Source organism: Alligator mississippiensis, chromosome 1 (assembly GCF_030867095.1).
Source record: "Alligator mississippiensis isolate rAllMis1 chromosome 1, rAllMis1, whole genome shotgun sequence".
NCBI classification, from domain to species: domain Eukaryota; kingdom Metazoa; phylum Chordata; order Crocodylia; family Alligatoridae; genus Alligator; species Alligator mississippiensis.
In genome coordinates this window covers 146,426,044-146,447,394 of record NC_081824.1, presented here as the reverse complement: position 1 = coordinate 146,447,394, position 21,351 = coordinate 146,426,044, and the positions used below count along the sequence as shown (strand labels likewise).

At 39.0% G+C, this 21,351-nt stretch overlaps 1 protein-coding gene across 2 annotated transcripts in view; it reads left to right on the top strand.

The window, feature by feature from the left end:
* THBS2 (thrombospondin 2) overlaps window positions 1-21,351 on the top strand; it is a 44,540-nt gene that overhangs the window by 1,314 nt on the left and 21,875 nt on the right. Inside the window, exons 1-13 of one of the 2 annotated variants that reach the window (XM_006277395.4) lie at window positions 682-856; window positions 1,047-1,121; window positions 2,114-2,670; window positions 3,901-3,985; window positions 9,353-9,549; window positions 10,443-10,583; window positions 11,127-11,223; window positions 12,224-12,394; window positions 13,798-13,974; window positions 16,543-16,716; window positions 17,181-17,308; window positions 17,437-17,589; window positions 18,750-18,968. In XM_006277395.4, the coding sequence (XP_006277457.1) occupies window positions 1,052-1,121; window positions 2,114-2,670; window positions 3,901-3,985; window positions 9,353-9,549; window positions 10,443-10,583; window positions 11,127-11,223; window positions 12,224-12,394; window positions 13,798-13,974; window positions 16,543-16,716; window positions 17,181-17,308; window positions 17,437-17,589; window positions 18,750-18,968 (2,169 nt within the window). In that variant the 5' untranslated portion in view covers window positions 682-856; window positions 1,047-1,051. Of the gene's footprint in view, window positions 1-681; window positions 857-1,046; window positions 1,122-2,113; window positions 2,671-3,900; window positions 3,986-9,352; window positions 9,550-10,442; window positions 10,584-11,126; window positions 11,224-12,223; window positions 12,395-13,797; window positions 13,975-16,542; window positions 16,717-17,180; window positions 17,309-17,436; window positions 17,590-18,749; window positions 18,969-21,351 lie in introns of those variants that run through there. The other variant, XM_006277394.4, reaches the window with a different exon arrangement.

Below are 21,351 nucleotides of genomic sequence, written 5' to 3'. Positions count from 1 at the left end.
ACACACATGCACATGCACACACGCACTTTCCTCACCTATAACCATACAGCAATACATGAAGGAAACACCCAATAAAAATACTTCAGCGCTGTGAGATAAATCTTAATTTAAGTACATGTGCACGTGCATGTATGAAAAAGAGAGAAATTTTCTATGGTGACACACTGAAAAGCTGAAATAGAACTTGGAATGCAATTATCTTACAAGGCATTTAACTGTAGATCTCATTCAAAAGGGAGTGGCGATGGAGCACTAGTATAGTGCATCTTCTGTCATTTGAAAACTTGGTGGTATCTCGACTAAAACCAGAAAGAAAATTCTGCTGATGTGACATGTCTTTTCTGTATATTGTTCCCCTTTTATTATTAGGGATCTTTGTATGGACACGGGGGTCTTAATATGTAAATATACATCCTCCTTACACATGAAGTTATAATGCTTTGCTCTTGACATCAAAACCAAGCTCAAGCAAGCAACTGTGATGTAATAAACTTAGGACTATGTATGCAAGTCAGGAATAATAGTAGGAGCAGATAAACTTTCAATCGCAAGTATTTCCCACCCCTCACCTGTCTCATACCTATTGTCTTCCACCCCTCTGATCCTTACTGCCACACATTTTTATTTTCACAGACCTGCATTTTGCATTTTGGCTTCTATTCTACCCATGAGAGCACATAATTCACCAGCAGACTCCCTATATGCCTGAAGAAGGGTGTTTGTGCCCGAAAGCTTGCAAAGAACAATTTTTCCAACTATTTAGCTGGTCTAATAGAAGATATCACACCTACCCAAAGAACCTTGGCTGCCTATGTCCTTAGACCAACACGGCTACAACCAACACCCCCAATCACAAGTATGTTATTTCATGCAGAAAAAAAATCCACAAATAAATATATTCGAAAACAAATTCCAGTGATATACGCTATTAGTCATAAACATTGCTTCCAAATAAGGTGTTGTTGGGGCATATCATGTGACAGCTGGCAGTCTACAGTTGACATGGAGTATTTGCCTAATTCATTTATGTTTTGGCTTATTCATAGGAGTTATGCTACTGAGGAGCAGCCTGTTGTGGCTAACCTTCTTGTTGACTCTGTGGGCTACTTCAAATGCTCAAGGTAAGTCCTGAAAGTTCCTAATCAGATTTGTAAGCAAGAAGTAATGACTGCACTTGCAAAGCTAAAAGTTGGTTTAAAAATGACTTATCTAAATCCCTATACACAATAGTATAATATAAGAGAAAAAGGGCTGCTAAAATAACTTTTAGCTTTCTTTAAAGAAGTGTTACTACAGATAAATTTGGATAACATTTCCCTCCTACCCAAGAAAGAAAAAGATAAAAATAGTTTTCTCTAGTGAGTGTTGACTTACGTTTACTTATCCAAAAAAGTAATTGCTAAAATATTCCTTTTGCAATGCATATGAAATATGAGAATGGCTTAAGCTGACTGGGCGGGCGGGATCTGCTTAGCAGGAAATGTAGAAAGAAAGGGAAAAAACTCCATGTGCCAAATTTAGCTTGGGTCTAAATTGGCACAATGCTAGACTTTTTTTTTTCCCATGCAAGCTCTTGAGATAAGTTCATTCTAGGTGTAATTCTGCTTTTCTTGAGAGCTAACTTACTGTAATGTGGGTGTTCATCTGATTCTTCCAAGCTGCAAGTTAAAATATTACAATTGATTTGAAAGCTTTCCTTATGCCAATAAGCATTTTTATGTATATGGGAGGCTGACCTTCACTAGGCTAGAAATATATGAATGTATATGAATATATTAGTATTCATATACATAAAGAAATGATATACAAATACAAATGGGTACATAGATATATGTATTATTACATATATACATATGCATGTTGCCAAATATGGGGAAATGCTCAACAGATGTATGTGCCAGATGTAAATAGTGCTCATTCTTGCATGTCAAATAAGTATTAAATATGCTTCTGTCTTTAAAGACGATGCAAGTACTGGATTTACTGTGTCAAAGTGGTAGCCAATATAGTAGTTTCTATCAAACTATTAGAATGATTACATGTACTGTGTATAGTTATATTTCATCGTGTTCCTTTTTGTAATCACATTGTTACACGCTCTTGACTCTCACAGATGGTGACAAGGAAGAGGAGACTACATTTGACTTGCTTCAAATCAGTAACATAAACCGAAAGACAATTGGAGCAAAAGTATTTCGGGGTCCAAATCCCACTACCCCAGCATATCGTTTCATTCGATTTGACCACATACCTCCAGTGAATCCAGAGAAATTAAAGCAGATTATCAACCTCTTACGGAAAAATGAGGGCTTTATTCTTTCAGCCACTCTGAGGCAGGACAGGCAATCTAGAGGCACCATCATTGCTTTAGAAGGTCCTGGCACTACTCAGAGGCAGTTTGAGATTATTTCCAATGGCCGAGCCAACACTCTGGACCTCATCTATTGGGTGGATGGCTCCCAGAATGTGATTTCTTTGGAAGATGTGGACCTAGCAGACTCTCAGTGGAAGAACCTCACAGTTCAAGTAACAGGAGAGAACTACAACCTCTATGTTGGCTGTGACCTTATTGACAGCTTTATCCTGGAGGAGCCTTTCTATGAGCAGCTAAAAGCAGAGAACAGTAGAATGTATGTGACAAAAGGGTCCATTCGAGAGAATCACTTCAGGGTAGGTAACACGGATGAGTTATAGTCTGTGCTGAGGTAAGGAATATAGCTGCAGTTGGTAGTGGAAGACAATGGGCCTAATTCTCTTTTTGTATATACCCCGATGTCAATATAGATAAGAGGATTCAAGAGCAGAATTTGGCCAAATGCCTTCTTATGTATTGCTGGAGGTTAATGGCAGGAATTTCAGAGTTTATACAAGTGAAGAATTGACAAAATATATTCTAGGGCTAGAGAAAGTGTATTCTATTACTGAATGAACTTCCACCTGGAACTTGTCAACTCCATTAGCCTTCTTTTTCAATTGTGGGCCTTCTAGGGCAGACGCTTTCAAGCACGCTACATTTTGTGGTGATTTGCAGAGTTTGTTGGAAATTTTCTGATGGACTCTTTTCCATCAGAAAATGATGAAATATTGAAAGTGACATATTTCACAGAGAAACATGGTGATTTTGATAAAATTTTGTTTCAGAAGAAAAACTGGGGAAAAAATTCTGTGGGGAAGAAATATCCCACTTCAACCTTTCCCAAATAATTTTTTTTGGTTTTCCATTTTAAAATAACTTTTCTTCCTCTTTTTCTTCTTTTACATGATCTAAAACAAAAAAATGAAGCCTTGGAATCAAAATGTGACCAACTTAAAATGAGATTCCCTTCCCCCCCGCAAATTTTGTCTTATGGAAAATGCCATTGTTTCATTTTAATTCTGCTTTATATAGGAAGGATTTTAAAATTGCAGATATTCCCCTAAAATGAAAAATCTGCTTCTCTCACAACACAAGCAACTTTTAGGGTTAGGCTGAGCCACTCAACTCTCTCATTTGCAACTTCAAGCAAACTTCACCTTTTTAAAACCATTGTGTCCCGCATCCTCCATGCAGCCATTGTCTGGCTAATTGAATATTATGGAAATATGTTTGAATTTGAACTCTCAGCAAGGTGGCAGCATGAGAACAGTTGAACAATTACTACTTTACTGTGACTTATTCTGAAAAAGAACTGGTTTTATACTTCATTAATATTTTAAACAGTGAGGTTTCCAAATTAGCAAAATAAATTTTTAGTGTTTCCCAGAGATAAGTGCCCTATGTTATATTTTAATATTTACCTATGGCCAAATCTAGCTGTTATAGTGGGAATGCTGGGGGACAACCCAGGCAAAACTCATGATGTTCTGCTATGGGTTTTGTCTTCAATTGTCTGAAAGTTTTTTGGGGTTTTTCTATTACAGGGTCTCCTTCAAAATGTTAATTTAATATTTGACATTTCCTTAGAAGAGGTTCTACGTAAAAAAGGATGCCAGAGGAGCCAGACAAGTAAGAATCTTTTTTCTCACTATCATTTTTCAAGTGAATCTGTAAATAAGGAATTATCAGACTTATATATTACCCTCTGACTAAGGCATAACTCCAATTGAGCTAATGGATTTTGTGCTTATGGAAGAGGCAGAATGTGTCTCCGAAAGCTTTGGAATTTCTCATAATCTTCTGAATATTGTTTGGAAGTGACAACAAAAGTAATCACTGTATAATTCACATGGTGCTGAAAACATGATAAAAATATCACTTACTCACATCAATCTGACCTTTTATTTTTGCTGTTAGATTAAGAATTTTGGAGTCTTTAAATTATCAGTAATAAAACAGAATAATTCATCTATGTATACTTTATCAGTGAACAAAGGAATGTTTTTTAATGATCAGAGCACAAGGTTGGGAATCATCTCTCTGGATTCTGAACCTGATTCATTGTGTGGTATGAGCATGTCTTCAAGCCTTAAGGATGTGAAATCTTTTGGTAGCAAATGTATTAGAGACATATTGAACATGAGAGGGGGTGGGGATTGACTGAATCTTAGGTGGATTAAAAAGAATAACCTAATAAGTGAAAGAAACATGAAAGGTATTTCTGATAGCTTGCCACCTATAATTTTGATCAGTATTTTTCCTGCAGACATCATTTGGAGTCTTGTGTATGGGGAGGCCACCATTTTGGGACCCTCAAAAGGGAAACAATTAAAGGGCATGTCAAGTCTAGTTTAGGTCTCACCCTGACTGTCATGGGCGGTATTTTTGTACCTGGTTCTACTTGCAGAAATTTTTACTGGCATGAGCTCAATCAAGAAACTTTGAGTAGTAATTCTGTTGGAGGGCAGGGAATGTGGTTTTGCAGTTACTGTATGGGTGAGGCAGCTTGATTTTGGATTTATTTCTGTTCTCTGTCACTGGAAATCACATGCGTTCCACACGCTTGAACCTTGAACTTTGACTTTGAACAAATCAATTAAGTCTACTGTGTTTCCATTTTACCTTTTGTACAAAGAAAAAAATAAATGGTTGATCATGGCTCTTGTCTCTTTGCAGGGTTATTAGGGAATTAATATACTTAAGATGCTTTGAGGTAAAAAGTTGATATAAACCAGATGTATTATAGTAGACTTTAATACTAATCCCTGTTTAAAACTACTTCAAATAAAATTAGTGAGAAATTACAAAAACACTATTAGTATGCATACAATGGGAGCTGAGATGCTATGATAATGGGTGCCTTAGAAATGCATTGAATGGATAGATGGGAATTTAACTTTAGCCAATATTAGCATGAAGGCATATCTTCATCCTGTGACACTTGTTGATTAAGAAGATTTTTGTGCTCAGGTTTGGCAGGAACACTACCAGATAGGTCATAGCCATACTTCCCATTATTTCAGTATGGAAAGAGGGAGAAGAAAAGGAAGGAAATACATTGCTAATTCTTTCCACTGTGAATAGAGAATAACTCAAAACCCATTACCTTCTTTTTTATGGCTCCCTTGTTAGTAGAAGGACATGTATATGTAGAAAAGCAAGTGTAAGGACATGCACATCTTTTTTTTTTGAATGGCATTGCACTTTCAAAGTAAAGCAGAACAGTGGCTTCAAGGATGACACAGTTCAGGAAGCCCAACTCATTCATTAGCAGAGTAACCTTCTTAAATAGAAGATGCAGATGGAGACCTAGGGTCATCTTAGACAATCAGATCCACAAAGCAGAGCTCTCAATTCTAGTCATGAATTACTTAAGAGACTGAAAACATGTCTCTGTTTGGTTGAGGATATACTAGTATTGAGCCAATTGGACCAACTGAAGGAGGATCTCTGGATCTTCTACATTTGTATGGGAAGAGTACCAAAAAGGAAAATATTTGATTAAAATGGATTAGATACTAACAGAAAACATGCAGCCATATTTTTTCTCTACTACCGTAAAGAGAAATCATTTGGGAGCCCAAGGGAAAATACTAGTAGTAAGGCATGATGAGAGATCATTTATGATAGAATAGCTTTCAACTTCCAGTAGCTGCAGCTGTCGAAGCATTAGAGAAATGTTACATGCATCATCACAGTCTCATGGCCCTGCCTATGTAGCTACACAGCTACAGCTGAAAAACCATGGGCAATACACTGGTCACACATAACAGATCCTTCTTCTCTTAATTGATTCCTTGGCAGTTCAGGTGAGGCACCTAAGCTAACACATGCCAGATATTAATGTGAGCAGAGTGGGAGGTAAGACATTGTCAGTAAAGTGCCCAAATTCTGAGATTCACTATTGCAGTTTCTCTGAAAGAGCCATGTATTTGCTGACTTTTGGGTCACATATATAAGCCCTTTCAGAGAGGGTAGGCTGCCTAGAGAGATGATATAAGAGGGAGTTAATAGGTTGGTGGATGGGGAAGCATTACTATAATGTAATCATTACATGTGCTTTAAAATTATTTATACATCTGCACTGAGTTTTGGAGAGGCATGTTTAAAAAATAATAAAAGGTCTGGCTAAACAATATCTTTATTGTGGTATAACTTACCCTGGTTTTGTAAGGAGCCTTATGGACAGGAATGAAGCTATTTGGGGATAGTCACACTGGGTAAGTGTTCTTATAGCACTTTGCCACTAGGAGGCAAGGGGAGAGAAGTAGCTTGTTTGCTTAGAGCAAATGGCTACCCTTGGGTAAGTTGCAGACAGGTGACATACACCAGTGTAATTTGTACAAATGTAGTTTTTTCTTGGGTAATTTTACACCAAATTTGAGTAGGCAGCACAAGTGTAGATCTGTACATTATCTACCTGCTCCTTTTGTATACCAGTGTAAATACTGATTACACGGGTATAAATGTGTCAATTGTCCAGGCAAATATTTTTCCATCCTACCAAGTGCCAGATCAGCAGAATGAGCTTTTTGTTTGTCAAGGGATGCTTGTTTTTGCTCTAATGACAATATTTTCATTTTCAACACTTTTTCTTTTCAAAGCATATCATTCTACCCCTTAAGAATTAGCAGGAAGCCAGCAACAGAGCACTGAGTAGTACTGAGGTATCTTCTTTCAATGATTGCCAAGTGTCAGTAGGGAGTATGGATTTAATGCTTCTAGCATAGTTTAGGACTGCACTCCCTGTTGAGACTACAGATTTAATAATGTCCTTAAACTCTTCAGGTCAAGGCAGAATGTGTTAACTTAAAAATGTGAAAGTAATGATTTGAAAAATGTTATATGGGGAATCATTGAAGCCTAATGTTTTACATGGAAATAAAATAATAAAAGAAGTCATCCTAAATAAACAGAGTCCCACCATAGACGACTCTGACACATTGGACTCCTACAGATGTGCGGGGAGCCTGCTCCAATGTGCTGGACATCCAGCATGTCAGAGCAGAGAACAGAAATTGACACTCTCTGGCAGCCTTCCGTGTCATGTGTATCAGCATCTCCGTGTGTCCCCACAATAAAAAAAATGGTGGTGGGGCACTTTGAAATAAAACATGTTCAATGAGCTTCAGTTCAAAGCTCCTGCCGCCATTTTTTCAGCACGGGGATGCTGATACATGTGATGTACGGGTGCTTTTAATTAGCGCGGCTCACTAATTGAAGCACCCGGCACCACGGCCCAAAACACATGTAAAAATGCCCATTATCCTACATACCTATTTTCTTTCTGTCCTAGAAACTAAGATAGCTAGTTATTTAAGCTTTGGAATATGGGAGTCATTTCAATATAGACTTTGGCAAGGAGCAGATAATCAGTTAACTATAAGCCACGTTGATCCAATCCAATTAACAAAAGTTAAGTGAATAATCATTTAACAGCTAATAGCCTAGTTTATTATTATTTTATTTTTTAAACTTTTGTTTGTATAAGGAGGCAGTGTAGGAGTTTGATTCCACTAACATTGCTTGTACATTTTCTAAGTCAATCCTCCAAAGTTCAAAGACCTTTCACCATTTTTGGCTATCCAGATGACAACAATGAATGGTGTTGATACATTTATGCACATATGTTATATTGCACCAAGAGTTGTGCTTATTTCTCTTCTGTGATTCCAATGATTACCAAAAAATATTGGCAGGTTGGTGCCAGGCCAATTCTGTCCCTATCCATTCAAGAGATGAATGAAAATGTGGTATTGCAAAGAGGCTGCAAAACCTGCCCTAGCAGGGGAACCAAGCATTCCTTTGGCATGGGACTTGGTTGGCTCTGCATCCCTCCATGATGTGGGAGTTGTGTTGGTGCTAAGAGGTGTTTGGTTCTGTGTTTATTCCCAGGTACAAAGAGGCCACTAGAAGCCCGTTACCAACTGGCTGAATTTAGAAGAAGCATTTACCTATAATGCACAGGACTGATCAGGGTCTTGCTAGTTGCAGAAGTAGGAGCCAGGGTAAACAAGTGGCTTAAAACATCTTGGCCCCTATTTCACTTTTATCTGGGCTCAGTACTTGACAACTTAGCTGAAAAACTGTATGGAAAATTTCTGTTATAAAATTTTGTTGAAAAATACCAGCTCATTGAACTCGTCATCTGTTTAGAAGATCCCAACTTCAGTGAACTTTCACCAAACCCAAAGCATGATTCTAATATAAACTTTTTTGAATTTCCAGCTTGTTTGTCCTGGGGTTAGGGATGCTGGAAATTGTGGGTCTTTTGTCCTGGGACAGTCGATTGATCAGTCCATTCCAGAGCTAGAAAGTCTGGGAACATCCTGCAGGTACTCAATGAAATTCACATCTTTGTCAAATTCACTGCTGATGTTAGCAGTGAAACTCATGAGACTACCATTTTAACAGAGCAGCTGCAGGGTCTAGGGATTTTCTGGTTCATCAGACATTTAAAAAACCTCTAAATTTCCCCAGAGCTGGACACACTTTTTTTTGGCCATCCCAGTTAGCTGATATTTTTTTTGTGTGGATATCTGCCATGGAATAGAAGGAAGAGGAGTCTTTTTTCCATGACCCCACTTGAAAGGATCTTCTGTGTTCATATGGTGAACATGATATTGCATGTAACATCTGAAAACTTCTATGGCTATGGAGGAGCATAATACATATATATATATATGCTTTTATGATATTATATGTTATTATATTTTCTTCATAAATTAATTATTTATACTGCCAATAGTGCTTTTAAATGATAGCTATATAAGACAAAGCTGGGGTCTTAGTTTTGAAAGGGAAAGTCTATAATTAGAACCTGCTGACATCCAACCCCCTGATTTTATTTTTCAGTATAATTTAGCATGCAGCCGTTCCAAAACTGATGCAGTTAAACTCTACCTATAGGTGCCAATCTATGATTCCAACAGTAAGCTATAATCAGTGGAAGACCATTGTATACACAACTGTTCTTTGTTCTCTTCCTCCCTACAGTTGAAGTGAACACCATCAATGAGAGTACTGAGATCCTTCACCTCAGCCCTGCTGTCACAACTGAGTACATTGGTGAAAAAACAGAGAAGAAGGCTGAGTTCTGTGACCGTTCCTGTGAAGAGCTGGGGACTATGTTCACTGAGCTCACTGGGTTGCGTGTTGTTGTTAACAACTTAGTTGATAACCTTCAGAAAGTGGTAGGTGCCCTCTGGACTTAAGAATCAAAAGGTATATAATACATTTTTTTTTAAAATGCTGTCCCCCCTCTCGCCTTCTATGACTTTGGTTGAACATATTGATGGATAGAACATTAGGCATGTTGGAAGGTGATTATACACATATACACACATGCTGGATTCAGTTGGACTCAGTGCATGTATGGCCTACATTATGAAAAATGCCTATTGATGACTTTGGATGCTGTATTAGGACACTTACTGATTTTTATTTCCATGGGGTAGGTACAGGGACATTCCCAAAATATAAGGCCTATTAATGTTTTCTGAGGTTTGGCAGCCAAGAGTTGAACACAAACTGCTAGTCAAATTTGGCCATAAGTATCATGTATAGGCGTGCGTGTGTGTGTGTGTGTGTGTGTGTGTGTGTGTGTGTATGAGTGTGTATATATATATATAATGTCTACACTTCTCACCATACCTCAGGAGTAAGTGGAAGTATCTGATTTTTACCTTTCTCTATTGTAGTAAGTTGATGTGTGGGTGTTTAAAATCTACTTCCTTCCTTCCTAGTTCTGAACTACGTTCATACTTTCTAAACACAGCTTTCATAACTTACTGCATATTCCAAGAATGGAATAATTTTCCCTCCTAGATGATGAAATATATATATATTTAAAAAAAGCCATTGAGAGCAGATTATATTTAGAGCTTTCTAACTACAATTATGATATTACCTGAAAGAACTGTGGAATAGCACAAAAACATTTTATTTTTGCTTTTTTCCTAATGCATAGGAATGCATAAAAGTGTACTTTTTCAATTGTAACTTGAACCAGATCAAAAGTTTCTCTTTTTAAGCACCTTGGATACAAAATACACCTATCACTTTGTTTGCTCATTTAATGTTTTAGTCTGAGGAGAACCAAATCATGTGGGAATTGATTGGGCCTAACAAAACTCTCAAGAACCAATCGGTCTGCTGGCAGGATGGCCGCGTGTTTGCAGATAATGAAATCTGGACGGTGGATAGCTGTACCAAATGTACTTGCCAGGTAAGACTTTGGAAGCATTTCTCCCTCTTTGGAAAATGTTAAGCAGATTGAATCCAGCTTGACTACTCAGTTCTGTAGAAGGCAGGGTAGATTTATACCTTATACACTAACGAAAGTAGGTTTATATATATAGCACAAGCTTTCGTGAGATGAAGCTCACTTCATCAGATGCTGTGACAGGATGTTCAGAAAGTAGAATATGAATCTAGCATCCATTCTGAGCCTGATCTAATAGGATCCCCCATTGTCTTAAATACATTTTGGATCAGGGTCTTAACTTCTCATGGACAAAAGAGCAATGTTATATTGATAGTCGTATCGGATGCAAAATCTTCCCTTTGATGAAAGATTCAACTTAAATACAGTATTTTTGGTCTTTTAAACTGATGCCAAGTGAGAACATCTTCAATATTTTATATATTTTCTTAAAGATTTTTAATAAATTGTAGACCTTCCATAGGGAGTGGAATTTTCCCAGAACGTATGCTTTTGCCAGTATCTGTAAATGACTACAAGCCAATATGTTGCTTATTTTTTATGTAGAATTCTAAAATTGTGTGCCATCAAATCACCTGCCCAGCAGTGTCTTGTGCCAATCCATCATTTATTGAAGGTGAATGCTGTCCTGTCTGCTCTCAGTGTAAGTAGATAAGTGAAGGGAAAAAAGAATCCATCAGTTGGCCTTCAAAAAAAAAAACTTGCTTTATGTGTAGTGTTGAAAAGAAAAAGCTAAATATACCTCAGTGCAAACAAAAATCATATTGTTTAAGCATCAGAAAAATGGAATTTAACTACATTTCTCCTGTTTGGACTTTCTGATTTCTCATTATGTATTATTAGCTATCCTTTCATCTCTATACAGAATAGAGCTAGAATAGATTGTATGTCTACCATCTTCCTATAGAAAGTGCCTAGTTTCCAGAATGAAGGTTAGTTTTCTGTGTTACAATGCTATTATGTTTATAGAGGCAAGGAGTTTCACAAATTATTTTTGCCTGTTATTATGGGCCTGACAATACTTCACTCATATGGAACAGAATGATAAAAGGATTCTTTCAAGACACGAATTTAAATGCATAGCTAGAATTTGGAATGAGAATAGCTTCAGTAATGCATTCACCCTGATCTGGACAGACCTACTGTAAAAAAATTGCAACTTTTTTCAGAAGTTTAAATCTTCTGAAATAGAATGTAAATGTAAGTATATTTAGGCCTCATGATTGATCAGGTCAGCTAGAGTCCTTTTGCCATTGTGCTCTTCATCACATTTTTCATTACATTATATTAAAAGTAGATCCAAGCCTCAGATTCTGGATGTGGTTCCAAAGTTTGGGAGTGTCTGGAAAGAGGTGTTTGGCACACCCCATTCCAAAGATAAAATTCTACAAGAGTGAGTCCCAGCTCTAAACAGGATATAAGATGAGCGTGTTTAGATCCAGGATTCTGATATGGCCCAATTTCAAAATGTGTTAAACAAAGTGAAGTTCTCTAACTCTTCAGGGCAGAAATAAAAAAGAAGAATAAGAACAAGAAATGTAAAGGAAAAAAGGGTGCATTCTAAGCAAAGGACATGCAGAAGCAGAAATCTGATGACAAAAGCAACTGACTGTTAAGAACATTTTGCTTCTTCTGATCTGCAGCTGAAGACAGTGAAGAAGGCTGGTCTCCATGGTCAGACTGGACCAAATGCTCAGTGACATGTGGCTCAGGAACTCAGATGCGAGGCAGGTCATGTGATGTCACCAGGAGTTCTTGCACTGGCCCACACATCCAGACAAGAATGTGTAGCTTCAAAAAATGCGAGCATCGCAGTGAGTTATGACATTTATCTCTCTTTAGGAACTTCTCTCTGTTTCTTCATTTCTATGATGAAGCCAAAAGAATCATAGGTTGGGTTTCCTAGACAGACATTAATAGTCAGAATTGGATGTATTTTAATACTAATTTATGCTTCCGTACTCTGCTTCTTTTGGCATTATTCCTCCGTTTCTCCCCTCTATGATATTTCTCAGTTTATGTCAGTTCAGTGTGCATGTACACTGGCTAGTCTAGTCTTTATACTGTAAAGAAAAAGACAAAGAATGACTTTGGATTTACATTACAAGCTGGCCTATTACCTTTTGTTGACATTTAGAATATATGTGGTGAATGTGGTACGGGGGTGACAATTTCTATTTTGCCATTCATCCATGGTTATCATCACAGTCTATTAGTTTAGAAATGCTTATGACAGGAGGAGCAAGGATCTATATAGAGTAGTTCAGTAAGATTCTTGTAGACCATTTAATTGATCTGTTTTGTTTGCTGTTCATGCATGTGTCATATTCTGTCCACAGAACAAGTTTGTAGTACTCCAGGGTACTTTTGTTTCTTGACTAGTCTATGCAGACCTAAAGGAATATTGCTCATGATGATAATAACCATCTTTGAAGACAAGTGTTTTGCTACAACTTTAAAATAAACTTATTTTTAAAGTAGCTGTTCTCTAGACAGTTACTGTAGCATCCTCTTCAATCTTGTCTTGATTGTTAAGCTTGAATGAGAATGTTGGGCTTTCCAACTGGGGCTGCTGACAGACATTCATTGAAAAGCTTGATGGGATCTGATCCTTGATCCCAACAACTGAGTCTTCTGTCATGCCACATGTGCATGGCTGGAGGCATGATTGTAGGATTTGGGATTAGACATCAATTGCACCCTAGTGCCAGAGTAGGGGGAGCCTAGAATCATGATCCTGGGTTACCCTTGCACCAGCAAGTAGCAAGCAGGGTGCCCAATGAGCTTCCACAGCTGGGAATGCCAGTCAGTTGACCAGTGCTCTCACAATAGGAGCTCACCAGAGTCTTGAAGGGCTCTGCTGTGCTCCCAAGGTTGGGAATGCTGATCAGCTAATCAGCATACCAGCCACATGTTCAATTTAAAATGAGACTGGAATGAGCCACAGAATTATTACATATATTTGTGTAATGATTTTGTGGCTTATTCCCTGTTTTATCGCATCATTAATTGCTTGAATGTATGGCTGGGTTACTACTTATGACATGATTAATTAGTTAATCATGCCTTAAGTGTAATGTCTGCCAAGGGCCTGATAGTCATGGGAAAAAGATGGGATATCTGTTGTAAATGGGTAGAGTTCTCCTGCAAGGCTAGGTTCTATTATACCTTTAAATTAAATAAGCCTTTCCTTATGCTGAGCCCTTCTTTCCGTCAGTACGTCAAGATGGTGGCTGGAGTCATTGGTCTCCTTGGTCTTCCTGTTCCGTGACCTGTGGAATAGGCAACATAACCCGCATCCGTCTCTGCAATTCTCCCATCCCACAGATGGGTGGGAAAAACTGTGAAGGAAAGGGCCGGGAAACAGAGAAATGTGAGAGAGTCCCATGTCCAAGTAAGTTTGCATTTAAGCCCAAGATGAAAGTCAAACCCAAGATGGCTGCATTTTATCTTCCAGTAACACAGGCTCTAAATTTTGATAGAGACAAAGAATCTAACTCCTAGCCTAGAAATGGACTATAATAAACCCACTGTTTCTTTGCTCCAAGTTTTAATATCTTGGTATCAGATTCAGATTACAATGTTCACAAGGAATGTGGTTTTGTGAGTAAACCAGGGGATGGGAAGTAGGAATTCAGGGTCCCACTTGTGGCCTTGGCACTGGCTCATGAAATAGTCTTTTTCAAGTCAAGTTGCTTCTTCATGGGTTACTTTATTCATAATTATTTTCATGCTTATTTACCTCATAGGGGTATTTTAAGAAGGGATGAGTGACAACAATGTAGTTTGAGGTTTTGCAAACCTCTTAAGCTATTATTTTGCTTTAAAAATTAAGAGTTCCTTACAAGTTTAAGGAAACTTCCTTCCTGTAATTTAAAGCCATATTTTCCATGGGTGATTCATACATAACAAAAAGATAAACATGTTTTGATCTAAACAGTAGGCCGTATTATATATTAATGACAGAAGCATGAGTCACCAAAACCAGAATAGTATAAGCATATGCCATTTTATAGTATAGATACACATATTTATTTTTTCATTTAGAATTTTCTTTTATCATTGTTTCTTCTTTTATAGTCACTTTAGATTTGTTTTTATTTTATCCATTTCCTGTTTCATACTTCTGAACTCACTATATTTCTGTGGATTGAAAAATAGGCTAAATGACTTACTCACCGCTGCCTGTGCAGCCCTTTTTACATAAGTGCCAATGTGTTATTTATTCACTGACATGAATGATGCGTACCCCCAGCGGCTGGTGGGGCACGGTAGTGCTGGCGGCGGTAAGGGGGGAGCTCCCACAGACCCCGCCAGCACTGTCAGCAGTGGGAGTGGGGAGGGTGGTGAGCATCGACCAGGGGTCGGTGACCACCTGCAGACGCCACTGGCAGCATTGGTGGTGGCCAGCGGTGATAGCTGACCACCCACAGATGCCGCCGGCGGTGTTGGCAGGGACGGGTGGGGGTGGCATCCCCTACGTGTGCACCCCCTACACATTGACAGTTTACTAACAACCAACATTGTGCTTGGTACTGTACAAATCATATGGAAAAACATAGCCACTGCTCCAAAGAAGTTACATGCTAATTCTGTTTTTATACCAATATTATTCAGGAATATGTGCTCTGAAATCAATTGACATGTACTAGCATAAAATGTAGATGGAATCAGAATAAGTCACTTATATCCGAGTCAGGGGGGCAGTGCATTTGGGAGTCACAATAATGTTTGGATTATCAAATGAAAATACAATCTTCAAGTGGTGCAAATGATGCTTTGTTATAGAAATGTCATAGAATATAGAAAAGTTATCTCCAAATTCGGATGGAAGCAGTATAAGAGCCTTATTACATGGTAATTTTAGGCAGCTCCTGGAGCTTTTAACTCCTGGATTATCTGCACATTAACACCTTGAAGTAGTTTTAAGCACTCATTGTGCAGCTCAAAGTGATGTCACTCCAGGGCAGGATTATCTCTGATCCATACTACCCAGCTCCTGTTCCATGAAGGTGTGGCCACTCCCCACAGATGTGCCACTCAAGTTGAAGTCCTCCAATATTTCTGGATATCTCATACCCCCAGCCATAGAGCAGCGATAGAAGCCTGTCTTGGCTGACCAAGCCTCTAGTGGCAATTTACAGGTACAGCTCCTAGTCCTGCCCCTGCTCAACAGGCCTCTAGAGGCAAATCCCAGCTGTGCAGATGGGGGACAGTCTGAGAAAGTTTCTAGACTAAGGGTGTAATTGATCCAAATTCCAAGCTGGCACTAATAGAAATCAACATTTGTACAGCTCACAGCATAAAGTGTAACAAGGCCCTAAATAGAAGGGCTTTAAATGATGGCAAATCAAAGTTATTTGGTAGCTAGGGAAGGCAATCCTAAAATGCCATTAGTTGCAATATGCTACATCTTCTACTGACAAACAAAAAATTCACAGCACCAAGTATGGGTGACTGGTGCCTCCCAAGTCTGGGGGGGCACCAAATCGCCAAATGGGGAGGAGGGGGCCCCCAGCATCCGATTGCCAAGCCAGCGATGAAACTGCAAGTGTGCTTCTGCTGGCACATCCGGTTTCGCAGCTGGTGCTTCCAGGGGGTGCACAGCTGATTTCAGGGGGGACACGTGCACCTGCGTGCACTTCCTATGCGTTGCCAGCAAAGGTACTTTGGAATAGAAACAGTTGGCTCAGAATTGTCAACTGAATAATAACATTTTTGGGGACAATTTTTTCATGAAAGAAATCTCCCAGCTCTGGGGAGCATGAAGATCAGGTGCTTCAGATCCTACAGTGCCATAGGTACATAGGCCTCTGGTAACTATAACCTTTTTGTTCCTTTCCTTCTTCTGTGTACAACGACAGCTGTTTATACACCATTACCTGAGAGATGAGTTGTCTTCATGGAACTTTGTTTGCAGTATGTTGCTCCTGTTGATTTTCTCTTTTTCTACATATTCTAGTTAATGGTCAGTGGGGTCCATGGTCTCCATGGTCTGCTTGCACAGTTAGCTGTGGAGGTGGGATCCACGAGAGGTCTCGGCTTTGTAACAGTCCTGAGCCCCAGTATGGAGGAAAACCATGTGTGGGAGATGTCAAGCAACATGATATATGTAATAAGAAAGATTGCCCAATTGGTACGTATGCTTGAATGGTCAGCTATCAGTTGCATGACCTTCAGTTTTTGTTGTTGTTATCATGTATGCCTCTATGATATGGATAGCAGCACTAATAATTATGATAGGGTCTACATGCATAAAATCCATTAATTCAGGCCTTGTTTCAGGAAATCATTTAAATAAATACTAACCTGTCATTCACTTAAGAGGTATTTTATGTATATTCTTAAGGATAAGGGCTTTGCTAAATAAGGAAACTGTTCAGATAGCGCCTCTAAATGCTATTAATGTAACTTTTTATAATGGCCATAGAATCAAAAAGGAAATGTTTCTATAGCTACCTGAAAATTCAGTCACTTTTAACTGTGTGCATTCCATCATCCTTATAGGTAATTCAATAAATGAAAGGTATCTTTCTTAAGTAATATGGATTGCTCCTCCTACACTCCTACTCGTATTTAAATTTTCACATGTTTTGACAGATGGGTGTTTATCGAATCCTTGCTTTCCTGGAGCAGAGTGTAACAGTTACCCTGATGGGTCTTGGTCATGTGGGGCTTGTCCTTCTGGATACCTTGGTAATGGAACAGTCTGTGAGGATCTTGATGAGGTATACATATACACGTCATTTCTTTCAGTCAATGTGAAATTTTTCCTTGACGTTACTAAAAATCCATGTTTGGTAATTATAGTGTCAGCTGATTTGCTTGTTCATTTTGTTTCTTTATTTCCTTGTAGTGCATAGCTGTGCCAGATGTGTGCTTTAAGGTCAATCAGGCCCATCGCTGTGTGAATACAAATCCAGGTTTTCATTGCCTGCCATGCCCTCCACGGTACAAGGGAACTCAACCTTTTGGAGTGGGTCTGGAGGTTGCTAAGGCAGAAAAACAGGTAAATGATATAGAAGAGAAGGCATTGTTTAGGCAACTTATGAAAAAAGAAAAGCTTTCTAAACCATTCTCAGTAAAAAAATGTTTATGAATTAGTATTCCATAAAGTTTGGTGCCAAAAATTATAGCCACAGCTAGCTACATGCTGATGCAAATTCCCAGGCTTTGGTTCTGATTTTTCATTGCTTTCACTATTTGTTGTCATTTATAGGGTGTAAAATGTTACCATTTGGGAATGGTGGCATTTTGCTCCCACATTTTGTATACCTTTTTCATAGATGTAAATGAGAATTGGAGGGATAAAGCAGTGGAAAATCAGGATACCGTATTTACTCATATATAAAATGAGACTTTTCCCCTCAATCAGCATGGGAAAAAAGCCCCTTGTCTTATCTTCACATACCAGTACTCCGCCATACCTGCCCCCATTAAATACATTGGCTATCATTAAACTAATGCTAGAAGCAGCATGTGCTCAGTCATGGAAACCAAGTATGAAGTTCACGAAATACAGCCAATGATGAGCACGCTCAAAAACACATGCTGGGCAAACACAATGATGGAAACCTTTAATTTTTTAATTTTTTTGGCCCTTAAAAATTCAGGCAGTTATTCCCCCAGGAGGGAATGACCACTAGGCCTGGAGGTGCAATACCAGGCCGGCACTTGGAGAGGCTGGAGCAAGCTTCAACACCCTCCCCTGGTGCCAAAAATGCTTATGGGAACCTTTTGTTTGGGCCTTAAAAAAAACAAACCAGTGGGTGTTCCTTCCATAGGGAACTGTCATTGGGCCTGGAGGTGCTGCAATACCAGGCTCTACGGGAAGTCAGTGTATGCATTTTTCTGTTCCATAATAACTTTATGAGAACTTACAGCGCCCACATAAATGTGGCTATTCTTCAAAGTATGTTGAAGGGATACTTTTAATTATTTAATTATTAATGGAACTTGTGGCATTTTTATTACGTGTTATTTGGAACGATGGATTAAAAGAAATAAATGGCTCATTGCGCTCAGGAAAATGGTATATATATATTTTAGGGTCTTTAGCTATTATTTAAAACAAAATTTAAACAATTGGTCTGATTTTCAAAAGTTCTGGCCACTGAGAAGCAGCTACTACTGGCATGAAGTCTGATCAAGTATGATGTATTTGCACAGGTGTGTGAACCTGAAAATCCATGCAAAGACAAGACACACCAATGCCACAAATCTGCAGAGTGCATCTACCTGGGCCATTTCAGTGACCCTATGTACAAGTGTGAATGTAGAACAGGATATGCTGGTGATGGGCGAATCTGTGGTGAAGATTCTGATTTGGATGGTTGGCCCAATAAAAACCTGGTCTGTGCTGCTAATGCTACCTACCATTGCATGAAGGTAAGTGAGAAGGGTCAATCAAAACATGTTGGTGTCCTAACCACATTTCTTTTTTCATTAATAAAAACCAAAGACTCTCTCTTTTCAACCATCTGTCAGGTGATAGTTTTTATGCAGCTTTCATAAATAAAGATATCTTTCCTTTCTGTGAGATAGTAGTATAGAATGTGCATGTATGAAAGGCCAGATTCAGAAAATTATTCTGGCACCTAATAGATAGGTCCCTAGACTCTAGACCTTGAGTGAATTGTCTATTGTTCCAATATCGTAGGGAGAGTTAAATGTCTCAAAATGGCATACAATAAAACAAGCTTGCTGAGAACAGAGCCATGTAAAGCCAGCTTATTAGCATGCATGTGCATAGCCAGCAGGGAAACACTGAGGATAGAGGTGAATCCAGCCCACTCTCCTGGGCTGTAGGGAAGCAAAATCCAGTGACCTAGGATCCATAGTCCTGAATGAACTCCAGAAACAAGGTGATTTTTTTTCAAGGAATTGAGCAGGGTTTACTCTTTTTTAAAGGAGGTAGAGGTGGGGTTGCCCACCTTTCATATAACAGCCTAGACATTTGGACACTCACCCAGGAGTGGGAGAGCCAGGTTTAATTCCTTCCTTAGCCTGAGGAGATTCAAACTCACATCTTTTATCCCCCTAATTAGTGTTGTAACTGCCCAGAAATTATATAGGCAAGAAGTTGGCATCCCTTTGCAAATTTAGGCTGCAGCTTGCAACCCAGCCAGTGCTGCAGATGACCATTCCCCTCCTACTGCTCCTGCAACAGTGAGCAGAGGATGCAGCAAGGAAGAGCAGCTTTCTACATGGGCTATAGCCTCTAGCTGGAGTGGCCAGAGGCAATTGGCATACTGTTAGAAAACCATGGATCGTGGATCAGATCAAACAACTGGGGCATTGGTGTGCCCTTAGTAAAATGCAGACCAGATGGGACTTTTGTGGGTTAGCTTTAATCCCTTTGTAGACAGGATCCAGCCAATGGTCCTAAGTTACCAACTTCAGATATGGGCTATTCCAGATGGGGAAGACAGTACTCTCCATGCCTCCTTTGGAAGCTATTCCACTTTACAAAAAAAGAAGTCAAAATGCATTGGCTAAGAGAGAGTGCAAGAGTGAGCAAGTCTGAGCACAATAGGGTATGTGACGGTAGCCTACTGCTTATTCACCTTAGCGTGGGAAGACCTGAATTCCAATTCCCACTCCTAGGATGGTTTCTCTGTTTTAACCTGTGACCACTTAATGTAACCTTGGCACCTGAGCAGGAATTTTCAGGATTTAAATTCTGGATTTAGGCCCATAAATTAAAGCTAGTTTTTTAGATCTGGCTGATATACTTGAATTGAATCATATATCTCACTATACAGGGTATAGCTCAGTATCATAGACTAATCTATTGCTCTGCTCTATGGTTCGTAAGAAAAAAATAGAGATCTCTCCTGGATCACTTTTCCTGGATCACACAAGGTCAATCTTCTCTTTACAATTTTCTGTTTTGGGAATAGAACTGGAAGAATTTTTTCAGCTGGATATTTGTTTGCCAAAAAATACTGTGCAGTTCATTCAAATTCTTCATGAATTCATGTTGTGTCATCATGGCTGAAAAAAAAACGCCTGAAAACAATTTTAAAAATTGGAAACATTTTTGTTGCTAATTTTTTTTTAATTAAACATTTCAGCTCTTTTGTTACAAAACAGTGCTTCATTTTTAAATTAGCCTGCAGGAAATTAAAAATAAAAGTAAAATATACCATAAAGGGGCCATTATTTTTTTTGTTTAATTTTTGCTGTTGCTTTGGTTCAACATGAAACATTTAAAAAAAATGGGTAGGAACTAAAATTTAAAGAAACTTCACACAACTCTATCGGATTCTCTTGTGGAGTCCAGTGAAGTCAATGGAGTTATACTTGAAACAAACTTAAGCCACTGCCTTTACTCTTAGAAAGGGAGTATTAGAGCATATGTAGATGAAACGGGGGCCCTAAATTGAAGCGATGGGTTTTAAAAAACACTGCTTCAATTTAGGGCGAAGTAAATCCCTGTGTCACGTACACCGGTGCTTTACCTGCCTCTCCAGTGGCGGGGAGGGGAAGGCGAGCTGCTGGTGGGCAGAGTGGTCCTTTGGCTGTGGGGATGGAGGGGGCTGGTGTTTCCCTCTGCAGCAGTGGTGGCCCCTGCAGGAGGCACCTGCCTGCAGGCACCTGGCTTGAGCAGTCCTGAGGAGGCACTGCAGCCGTGGAGGGAAGAACCAGGTTCTCACGCAGCTTATGCAGGCAAGCAGGCTCCAGGAGGAAAAAAAAAGCTCAGTCTCACTGCTTTTTTTTTTTTTCCCCTTTGGTGGAGCCTGCCTTCCCAGGCTGCTGCCAGGCTGCC